The following is a 12,068-nucleotide window of genomic DNA, read 5'->3' on the forward strand; positions in this document are numbered from 1 at the left end:
ATTATTTTTGGAGTATTAAACCTATTTAATTTTACGTAACAATCAAAGACAAGTGGGCCAGTACAACCCTACCATATAGAGTTTTCTATCTTAAAAGAAAAGAGGTGAGTTCTATTAGGACTTGCCATCTTTAAAGTGATGGCCTACAAATTCCTATTTGAAATGAAGGAATTATTATATGAAAACACTACCATATATGCAATCTCATGCATTATTCAAGATAAATTCAACCAATTGGCTCTCAACACATGGCGAGTTTTATGGAACTTACCATAAGATATTATTATTTTTAAATAATTAATGGGTGAATTTTGTGGACAAATCACGTATCTTCAAAATCCTTGAAGAGTTACCATAATTTGCAAAGTTGACCAAGAACGTAGGGGCTATATTTTCTCCATCTTTTTAGGAAAACTTCAGTGGGTTGTCTAAACCTAGTCAAACTTCGTTGCTAAAATTAAGCAAGGCATGGGGTTTAATCTATTTTATAAATATATAAAAACACATATATATATATATATATATTTATATCATTTAAACCCACGATGAAAAGAAGTCGCTGATATTTAGAGAGGAAGGTTTGGTTGAGGGAAGTTGCAGAAAATCAAGGAAACATGGGATGACACATATTTATAGATATATATATATATATATGTATATATATTTGTATTATATGTAGCCCACGATAAGAAAACCGCTGAAGTCTAGGAGCCACGACGCCATAAACTCTAAATTAGGAAGGAAAGTTTGAAGAATAGAAGTTACAGGAGTTGAGGATGACAACCCATGATGAGAAGGACGCTGAAATTAAGGGGTTCATGGCGTCATGGAGTCTAAGAATCAAGAAGGGAAGTTACTAAAGTCAATGAAGTGTGGATCGCAAAGGAAAAGGAACATGGGCCATGATTTACATCATGCATATATATATATTCATATATAGATACACATCCACAATGAGAAAAAACTGTTGTAATCTTGGAGGACACGACGCCATGAAAGGAAGAAAATCCAACTAGAAGAGGTTATCCAAATAATAAGGGAACGTGGGTCTACAAGTAACTGCTATATATGTGCATGATGTATATATGAAAGTTATATAGAAATAGGATTCTACAGAAGGAAAGACCACCAAGGAATATGGGACACTTGATTTGTTATGATTGCATCAGTTGAAAGTGGTGGTGTCTCATGCAACTACTACCACTAACTGAAAACAGTTGTCGTGGATTATGGATGATGGGTTTAAGATGATTAAATCGTGTCTAAATTGGAGAAGGAATTCATGGGAGACGGAAAAGGAACATAAAACGTGGGACGCGTGTCAATTTGTTAAGACGAGAAGTGGAAATTCATTCCAAAAACCACCCACGATACAAGTTCATGAAAGACTATTGTGCATTAGAGAAAATAAAGAGTAAGAAGAAGATAGAAGAAAAGAAGTTACAACTGCTAAGAGAACATGGGACACTTGGCAGTCCAGAATCTGACTATGTGGAAGTTGTTGAAGCTGCCACACCAAGCTGCCGCATGCATAGAAGAGCTCTACAAATAGAGTACTCAAGGCTAGTTTGCAAACCCTGCCTGCTCAACCCAAAACAACACATCGATTCAGCATCTTTGCTATTCATGTATCTTTCATTTCCACAATGAATTTACATTATGTCTAAACCTAGCACTTTGCTAGATCATGTACTTTCCATTCCAGCAATGAATTTACATATTTTTTATGTTGAGTCCAGTACTTTGCTATTCTATATAGCATTCATTTCAGCAATAAATTCTCATAATGCTTGAGTTAAGTCCAACACTCTTTCCGTTTCTTCTAGCCGAGCACTGCATTTCCGTGTCTCTAAATTTCCGGTCATGCACTTCAATTCTCTAAATTTCCATTCATGCACTTCAATTCTCTAAATTTTCAGTCATGCACTTTAAATTACTTTAATTTCTAGCATTGCACTTTCAATATCGTCTTCATTTCCATTAGCCATAGAGTAGTTTGAAGTCCTTGTTCAAAGGCAAAAAAGACCCTTTGAAGGTGGTCATTCCAAACCTTCGTACAATCGCCTGATCCTTGCAAATTTCCAACTAGATTACTGTTCAGATTTCAACTTTAGAACTATTACAGTTCCTGGCACACCCGCACACCCACACTATTCTATCCACATTCCACGCATTGCAGAGAGCGGAACTAGCGCCTCTTTTCGCGAGCCGAACACCTGGTATTTAATTTCTTAAATTATAAAGGGATTAGTCTATAAAAAATAACAATAAATAAAAATAAAATCAAAAAAATGTTGACTATTGCATACGCATATCCTATTGTTGTACTACTTTATACAAAAATGGTTTAAAAATGTAACACATAGAACTTTTTTTTCCCCTAAATGGAGGAAATTTTTTATAAATATAAACATTATATTACAAAGGATCCATGGGGCATACCCCACACCAAACAAGAAAAAACAGTAGCCAAAATAGGCAAGCTCTTAACTAACCACGTCCTAGTGAAAAACAGAAATAACATCTTGGAGACATACCCCCAAGATGTCCATAGTTTCCCACAAAATACACTTGGCTAAATCATTTGGAGAAGTATATAATTTATTATACAATCTGGCATTCCTCTCCTTCCATAGGTAGTATAAAGTTGCAGTGAAAATCATCCTATAAAACTTTGTCCTTGTAGATTTCACTTTAAATTTCAGAGTACAGTCCAAAGCCAACTCTTGGATTGACTGAAAAGGTTGTAAAATCCAATGACAAATATCAGCCAAGCTCATCCATACTTTTCAGGAAAATTCACAGCAGCAAAAGAGGTGGTCACCACTCTCAATACTCTTACAACACAGCACACATTTAGAAGCCAATGAAAAACTTTTCTGCTGCAAGTATGTATTGGTAATGACTGCATTTTGCAGAACCAAAACAGCATGGGTGGACCACCTGGCCTTCCACCATTCCAACAAAGATTAAATCAGAAAACCTCTTGACTTTTAATCCTACAGGCGTTCCAAGCAGATTTGAAAGTAAAATGAGTGTCGTGCCAATAAAATTTATCCTCACCCCCTTGAATATTATACTGGAAGAAAAACTGGTACAAATCCACTGGAATCATATCCACATTCCATTGCCCTTCATCAATAAAATCTCCAATGTTTTTTGGTTATCCCTACTGAGTCAATGTAACATCCTATGACTGTAAAAATTTGAGAAGAAATTCCCATTACACCATGGATCAAGAAAGATAATAACAACTGTAAAATTGAATAGGAAATTATTTCCACCCAATAAAATATAATGAAGCCTTATTTTAAAGTATAAATAATTAAAAAATGGATATAAACAATTGAGTATAAAGATAATTCATCTAACATAAATTCATTTTTTTTTAATATTTAAAATTATAAGAGTGTTTTTTTATAAGTACAATCATTTTCTTTTTAGTTTCATATTATCCAAATTAAAAAAAATAATAATATTTATTTTCAAATTTTTTTTTTTTAAAAATCACACCAATGAAATGGATATTACAAAATTAATTGTTTTTAAAAAGTTGTACTTAGAATATTCCTTACACAAACGGTCCAAAAGGGTAGGGGAAAGAAAAAGAAAAAGAAAAAGAAAAGTGGAACGTGGTTGTCGGTCAGGCATTAATAATGCAAAACATATTAAAATAATGGTGGGTGGAAGTTCCATTATTAGTTTTGGATAAAGTGCCTAAAATATGCTCTTCACCCATCCCCCTCTTCATTGTTTTGCCTTTTGGGTATAAATGGTATTATTGGTGTCTATATTAGTAATCTATTATGTTATTTTTAAATGTTTCAAATTAATTTTATTTTGAAAAGTCAAAATAAATAAGACTTATCTTTTCATTATCATTGTTTTTTATATTTTTTTAAAAATTTCAAAATTAGTAAGTTATATATACTTAAATTAAAAATGACAAGTTGTTAATTTTAAAAAAAAATAATGCATTAATTGCATGTCTCCTTACAAACTCAAATTTTTAATCATGCACATCTAACAAGACAAAAAGAGTAGGTAGGAAGAACAGTGAATTGGGTCAAATTAAATATGACAAGTCAATAAAAAAAAAATCTTAACTCCAAATATTTAGTGATAAGAATTGATTGCAAGGGAATATCCTAATCGCGATACCATTCCATAAGTGGTTCGTCATTTATGGAAGTGGGAAGTTTGAATCTCCATGTAGTCATCTCGTAAAAAAAAAATTTGTGGTAATTTTTGATGCAAATGAGATAGAGACTGTACATATTTAACATTAATTATGAAATGTTGTAAGAGAATCGACGTAACTATTACTAAAAATAAAAAGGGAAAGAGAAAAGAGATTTTGTCAATGTTACAAAATGAACAAATTGAAATATTGGTTAAGAAATTGCATATCTGCTAATATAGTCGCGGATTTAATTCAAACGTAGAGGGTGTGAAATAACTAATACACGTGAAATGAGGTGTGCAATGAGCTACATATCTCAAAGTGAATTAATATAAACTCACCATTCAAAGATTCTTCCTTTTTTGACCTAAGGAGTGTTTCGAGGCACATGCGACCCCCCATTATTTACATATTACACACATCTTTCTCTCTCAGATCATTCTAGCATAAGAGAATGAAGCCCCATCTCACCTTATAAATTATCATCACAATTACACATATTTCTCTCAATCTCTTCCTATTGTTCTCAAGTACTCTAACACACCATTCTTGCAGCTATGGCATCTATCAAAGTCCATGGAAGCGTGTTCTCGACAGCGGCGATGCGAGTCTTCGCCACCCTCCATGAGAAAGAGCTCCCGTACGAGCTTGTCCCCGTCGACTTGAGAGCCGGCGAGCACAAAACGGAACCATTTCTCTCCCTCAATGTAAGCATGAGAATGCAACATGATCTCAAACTATAAATATATACAATTTTTTTTGAATTAAGAGCAAGAAATCCAAATACAAAGAGGATCCTAACACAAGCTGGTGGGCCCCATGAAATTGTGTTAGTGTGGGGTTCACTAGTTCACGTTTAAACTCCAAATCAATTCTCTTTGCAGCACGGAATTAGGTCAAATTTCAAGATTCTAATTTTATGCAAAGTAACAAAATAAAGTATTTCACTTTTTAATTGAAACTTCATGCTTATTCATTTTGCAGCCATTTGGTCAAGTACCCGCATTTGAAGATGGAGATCTCAAGCTTTTCGGTATTAATTATTCCCTTGCTATTTTTTGCACCCCTTATTATAATTTTAATTAGGAGTGCAGAATAATTTTATTACGAAGTCAAACTATCATGGCTTAACCTCGTAATAGCATTACTCGTGTGTGTGTGTGTGTGTGTGTGAATATGAATTTTAATAAGGTAGAAAGGGATTGTTTATGTGTGTTAATGAGGTGTTAACATTTTGGTTATGCAGAATCAAGGGCAACTACCCAATACATTGCACACAGTTACAGTGGGTTCGCGCCCCCATGTGAGCGCGTGGTGCTCGGATATCTCGGCAAGGCCATCTTGGTTGAAGGTCATAGACATGAAAAACAAAAAATGAGCAATAAAGTCCATCTCCACCTGGCCACAGTGTGGCATTGCGTTTCTCTCTTTGTTTTGTCTTCAGTCCTGTCTTTCAGACTTGAAGTTCTTGTACTTAGTGGTTAACATCAAAAAAATTCTTCAACGGAGTTTGAACAAATTAACTTTCTTCCAATTTCAATTATTTCGGTGCTTTCAGATATAACTTTCATGTCATCGTCATTGTAAAGATGTAAACAGGATCATTCACAAGCCAATAATTCTGTAGAAGGGGAATTAGTAAAGATAAATGATTTTATCACGCTAGGTGATTGCCTCTTCTAACTAAGGTGTAAATCTATGAAGCACGGACACGAATACGAAATACGGGTACGACACGATACAGATACGGTGATATGGCAAATTTTTAAAAAATAAGACACGGACACGGCGGGAATACGCATATAAAATTATATATATATATATATATATATATTGATAAATAAAACAACAACAAAGAACAGAATCAATTTCAATAATTTCATCTCTGTTATAAGAAAAATATAGACAAGACAAAACAGAAAATAAATGAAAAATAAAGTTGATCCAAATTCCAAAAGAAGATGTGCAGAAGAGAACTAAATATATATATAAATAAACATATATACTTTCAGTCTTTCACAAAATCTTGTTCATGTAACTTAAATATATATATATATATATCTTGTTTGTATAGAGAGATAATTGAAGAAAATGAGAGACTGAGAGAAGAGTGAGAAAAAATAAATTTTGTCTCACAGAAGTGTCGGATGGTGTGTCCGAGCCTCGGACACGCGTGTCCAATAAAAAATAATATTTAGGCATTTTACAGAAGTGTCGGACACGTGTCCGAGCCTCGGACACGGGTGTCGGTGTCCGAAAAGTGTCCGACACTGGTACGGGACTCCTGAAAAGAGTGTCCATGCTTCAAAGGTGTAAACTGAATATATCAAAAGATGACATGTACAAAAGCCTTTACCCACCAAATTGTCAACATTATTTCTAAATTATATTAGAGAGAACATTATCCACCGGTCAACCTTTGATTTGGTGGCTTTCCCTTTAACTTGAAATATACAGAATTTAATAAAGAGAGAGGAAGAAAAAAATATTTTCAAACAGGGGAAAAAGATTTAAAGTTCTTGTCGAATCAAACTGTAGTGATTAATCCGAATGGGTTACTTTGAATCTGTCTTGAATCACAATGAATAAAAGCTAATTCTATACTTGGCACTACACGTATTTATGATAAAGGACAAACTAAAAACATAAAAGAAACTTAATAGCAAAGGGAAACTAAAGATATGTCTAAAAATAAAGTTTTTCTAAAAATTACTAAATATATAACAAGAAATCTAATAAATAAAAAATACTAAATCTAAAATTTGAGAGCAATCAGACTTCGTTTGGGCCTCGAACAAAAATTTGAAAATAATCAACAAGCCTCCTAACAGATAAGAAAACTCAATTTCAAAATTCAAAAGTAATCAACAAGCCTCCTAACAGATAAGAAATAATTTGAAAATAATCAACAAGCCTCCTAACAAATAAGAAAACTTGATTTCGGAGCCCTAAACGAAGGTTTTCAGCCGAAAACCAACATGGCCCACAATTTCAAGCTAAATCAATCTAGTGGGTGTTTCTCAATGTATCGTTTTCATCCAAATAACACTATTGGTTTGTCAAAAACGGACTTGTTGGTCAAATTGAATTTTTGTCCCGTATTAGCCCCTCTACTTCAAAAAACTCGTATTTGTTAGGTGCTGAATGTTATATATTTTAACCCTTAACTTATGTGTTTCATTCTCTTAGTAATAGTTTTATATGTGATTTATGTTGTTTTAGTGTTTTTCTTATTTTAGGGCCTTAGTTATAATATCAGTCAAAACCAATGATTTGGGCTTTAAAGGATGATATCCAAGAAGTTAGGGGAAGATCACATCCATTGGCCCGAGCAATGATGAAAATCCAAGTCCAATTAGACCTAGAAAAGAGTCCAAGAGAATGCCACAAGCTGATGAGAATGGAAACAACAAGAAAAGGAAGAATTCTTATCCAACTAAGAAACTTTCTCCAAAATTGGGAACTTGAACCAGTTTTAGTATTCTGTCTATATTTATTTCCTCAAGTGTCAAAATAGCTCAAACTTTACTTAAGATAAAAGGAAATTCGATGCCCTATAATTTTGTATTTCACGAAAATTTTATGAAACGGATGTTTATCTTGTCAAAACTTGGCTAGAAGATAGCACGAATTTTGGAGTCCAAGTTTGGCAGAATTTCCATATATCTCCTATTTGGAAAAGGGAACTTTGGGGGCTTTTCTTATCTTATCTAAAGAGAGTTCTCTACACCATGAGATGGAGGATACACGGTAGCTAGAGGCTGAAATTAGAGGAGAAGAATAAAGAAGAAAGAAGGGATCGACCTATAGCGGTGAAGATGTTCTTCCCAACCATGAAGAAGTCCATTCCAGTCATGAGCGGCTAAAAGCTTTGCTAGGGCTGTAATATAGCCCTAGTTTAGCGTTACTGGTTTGATTGTATTTATTTATTAGAGAACGGTATTTTTCATGCATGATTGTATAACCTAGAGGATTTTATTTGACTTTTCAATCGAAATCATTTTCAAAGTTTTAATCCAATTACAAAGTATTTTTTATCTTGTCTTAGGTATTTAATGCTTGTGATTGAACAAAACTCATTTACTTCTTATAGTTGTAAATGAGATGGTTATGCAATGGTTTTCATTGAATATAATATTAGGGTTTTGATGGATTATGCTTAGAAAAGATAGACCATACTACACCCTAGAGTAGAGTAGTTAGGTAGATGGTTTATGCTAATCTAAGATAGCCAACACTTAGCTTTAATTTTATATTATCTTCTAGTTGAATTAATATGTGCTTGTGACAACCCAACTTTTGTAAAACCCGGTGCGTCAGTGAGTAACCCAAAATTGACCCGATAACGAATTCCAAATGCGGAAGCAAGAAAGAAAAGGGGTCTCTAGAGATGGCTATCATTTCTAAGACGCCAATGTGACTTCCCACGGAGTCACGAGACTCAAAAGAATCAAAAGCGGAAGCTAGGGTTTAAAACGGACAAAATGAACCACTAGGGGTAAAATGAACATTTAAAATTGAAATAGATGTTAACGTGCATACCATTGGATAGAAAACGAAAAATTAATAAATTTAGACTCAATAATCACTTGATTCGGAGTCCGGACGAAGAAGATATAGCTAACGGAAGAAAAATGTCAAAAGAAAGCAACATAAAACTATCTAACCAGTTAGATAAGATGATTTATCTAACCGATTAGATGGAAAAACAGAATAGACACTGTGGAGGAGAATTTCCCCACTAATTATAACATGCCACGTGTCCGCAGAACAATTATAAAAAAGCAAGCCCAATCAGCCCACACGGCTTAGGAGCCCGATCAAGAAGGGCCTTAGGGAGGCCAAAACGGCCCACTTGGCTAAATACAACCCATTTAATAAAAACAACAGGCCAAAGAGGTTGTCCAACCCATTTGTATTCAAACTTTGTAACTCCCATTTACATTCAAAACTGTATAACACCTACAATGAAGTAAATGGCATGCAATAAGGACACCATGAATGCCCACTATTGAAAACCGTCAGTAACTACTCCATAAAGAGCTTTGTAAAGGCATATAAATAGAAGATGAATGAGAAGAAGAAGGGGATCGAATTCCACTGAAAATACTTCTTCTGTTGTCTGATTCATTTACATTTATTCTAGGTTCCTAATTTTTAGCTTATTATTTTCCTTAAGTGTTCGGGTGTAAAAATTTGCACCTACACTTTGGCTCCGTCTGTGGGAAGCGTTTGTAAAAAGCCTTTCCATTTTCATTTTCATGTGACATTGATCTGGAACAGCAATAGGATCAGATGCCGTGCAAGTTTAACCACAAGAAGTTATGTAGAAAATGCGCGAAGAGATGCAAATACAATTTGATGCTTTTGGGCAAGCCAATGAAGCTAGCACTGGAGAGATCATTGCACTGAAGCAGGCCAACGGAGCCAATATAGCGCAAATCAATGCTCTGCGTCAGGAGAACGAAGGATTCCAAATTACTGTTGAACAAACTAATCCGCCGATCACCCCTCAACCAGAGTGTCCGAACGACCTAATGGATCCACCGATCGCCCCTCTACTAGAGCGTCCAAATGACCTAATGGATCCATCGATCGCCCTTCCACCAGAGCGTTAGAACGACCCAATGGATCCACCAATCGCCCCTCAACTAAAGCGTCAGAATGACCCAATGGATTCATCGATTGCCCCTTAACTAGAACGTTAGAACGACCCAATGGATCCACCGATCGCCCCTCAACCAGAGTGTCAGAATGACCCAATGAATCCACTAGTCACCCCTCAACTAGAGCGTCAGAGCAACCTAATGGATCCATCGATGGCACCTGGACTCAACAACCCTCTGCCACAATAGTAGGCCCCTCGACAACAACATAATGTCTAATATAACACTGTAGATAGGAATGAGGGTGAAGATACAACGAGCCAATCTCATGTCATTGTAGATTACTCGTTGGGGGGGCCACGAACCACGAAAGAACCCGACTCTGAAGATCATGCCGAGTCAGGAAGAAAAAGTTCCTGTGTCCCAGGCGGGAACTAGAAATTACCAAAAAGTGACGTGATTGCCAAGTTCCGAAAAGAAATGGATGAGCACATCAAAGGATCTCCAAGCTTTCCTCACCCGATTCAACATGGAATCCTCATAAATTATGGATTCCAATCAAGCAACAACTATTGAAGCATTCAAAATAGCCATTTTACAGGGCATACATTTTCATTCTTCTCTTATGAAGAAAACTCCGACAAACATGTTAGAATTGAACGCAAGAGTGCAGAATTACATCAGGCTCGAAGAAAATGAGATGATCAGACTGCAGAGGGTGACCCTAGTTATGGTGGAAAACTGACCAAGAACGCCCGAACAGCTCAAGAGCTCGACGAGAACCCCCGAGCATCGAGGGAAAAACTCTTGAGAAAAAGTCATGAACAGTCGAGAAAGTCACACCTTTCAAGGTCACACTGGCAAGGCTGTATCAGGAAACCAAAGAAAGGAAACTCTTTCCACTCCCCCTCCACCTATCAAAAAACCAATGGATCAAAGGGACCAAAGTAAACATTGTACTTTCCATAGTGATTTTGGACACTTAACCAATAATTGTAGGAGTCTGAGAAGACAGGTGGAAGCCCTTATAGCCAAAGGTGAATTAGTTAAGTATCTAGCTGATTCAAGTCATCTAAGGCAAACTGAATATGCCATACCAGCTCCAAGGGCTGTGGGAGATAATTAACCCGTACGGGTCATTAACACAATTCATAGCCATCCAAAAGAGAACGAGCAGCCTGAAAAATTTTACAGGCTACAACTCAAGCAGGCCCATAAAATGCAAAGGATTGGGGAAGTTAATTCTGTAGAAAACCGATAAAACGCGGCCCAGATTTCCTTTCATAAAGGGGACCTACGAAGGGTGCAGCACCCACACGAAGATCCTTTAGTGATTAGTCTATTGGTAGCAAACTGTACTCATTGATCCGAGCAGCAACGCCAACATCATAACCAAGTGGACATTCAACCAGCTGAAACTCAATCTAAAATAGATCCGACCCCATTGGTAGGATTTGACGGGAAAAAAGTAAAGCCTATTGGTATGATTATGCTAACAGTCTCTGCAGCTAAAAGAACCTTGAAGAAGGATTTTATGATTGTGGACATTCATCCGACCTATAACCTGCTCATAGGTAGAGGTTGGATCCACCGAATGGACGAAGTCCCATCAACTTTGCACCAGGTCATAAGATGCATGAGTCCCAATGGGCAAGAGATTATCGATATCTAGGGAGATCACGTGGCAGTGAAATAGTGCTACCGTACCACAATCCAACTAGATGATAAGGGGAAACAAGTACTGAAATAGCAATTACCGAGCTCCTCTCCTCCAAAAGAGAACGAGGAACCCGAGGAAGAACGCCCGACTGAAGAACCCCTCGAAGCAGTACATCGCGGGGAAAGAATATAAAGTAACTTACATTAGGGCCCTCCAGTCACCCAAAGAGAAGGACGAATTGACAAATTTCCTAAGGCAGAACGTAGATATATTTGCCTGGAATCACTGGGACATACTAGGAATCAGCCCCAAAGTGACATGGCATAGGTTGAATATGGATCCAAGCTTTTGCCTAGTGAAACAAAAACAAAGGAGGTTTGCCCTAGAAAGGAATATAATCATTGCAAAGGAGGTTGACCGACTCATAGAAACAGGATTCATTCTAGAAGTCCAGTATCCACAATGGCTCACAAACGTAGTCGTTGACCAAAAGGAGAATAGCAAATGGAGGGTTTGCATTGATTTCACCAGCCTGAATAAAGCCTACCCGGAAGACAGTTTCCCACTCCTGAAGATAGATCAAATGCTGAATGCTACAACTGGGTACAAAAGAATAACT

At 36.3% G+C, this 12,068-nt stretch overlaps 1 protein-coding gene across 1 annotated transcript; it reads left to right on the top strand.

The window, feature by feature from the left end:
* Window positions 1-4,643: 4,643 nt before the first annotated feature.
* Window positions 4,644-5,683, top strand: LOC132310092 (glutathione S-transferase PARB-like). The gene is made up of 3 exons (XM_059808322.1): window positions 4,644-4,890; window positions 5,168-5,216; window positions 5,430-5,683. The coding sequence occupies exons 1-3, from the start codon at window positions 4,741-4,743 to the stop codon at window positions 5,666-5,668; spliced, it is 438 nt and encodes a 145-aa protein (XP_059664305.1). The 5' UTR covers window positions 4,644-4,740; the 3' UTR covers window positions 5,669-5,683.
* Window positions 5,684-12,068: the final 6,385 nt, after the last annotated feature.

Source organism: Cornus florida, unplaced genomic scaffold (assembly GCF_030987335.1).
Source record: "Cornus florida cultivar Cherokee Brave unplaced genomic scaffold, ASM3098733v1 CherokeeBrave_3.0.0_Hap2_Chr05, whole genome shotgun sequence".
Taxonomy (NCBI): Eukaryota; Viridiplantae; Streptophyta; class Magnoliopsida; order Cornales; family Cornaceae; genus Cornus; species Cornus florida.

Coding starts and splice junctions, on each gene's coding strand:
- LOC132310092 (XM_059808322.1), top strand. CDS start 4,741: ATGGCATCTATCAAAGTCCATGGAAGCGTGTTCTCGACAGCGGCGATG. Junction 4,891..5,167: donor AACCATTTCTCTCCCTCAAT/GTAAGCATGAGA, acceptor TTCATTTTGCAG/CCATTTGGTCAAGTACCCGC. Junction 5,217..5,429: donor TGGAGATCTCAAGCTTTTCG/GTATTAATTATT, acceptor TTGGTTATGCAG/AATCAAGGGCAACTACCCAA.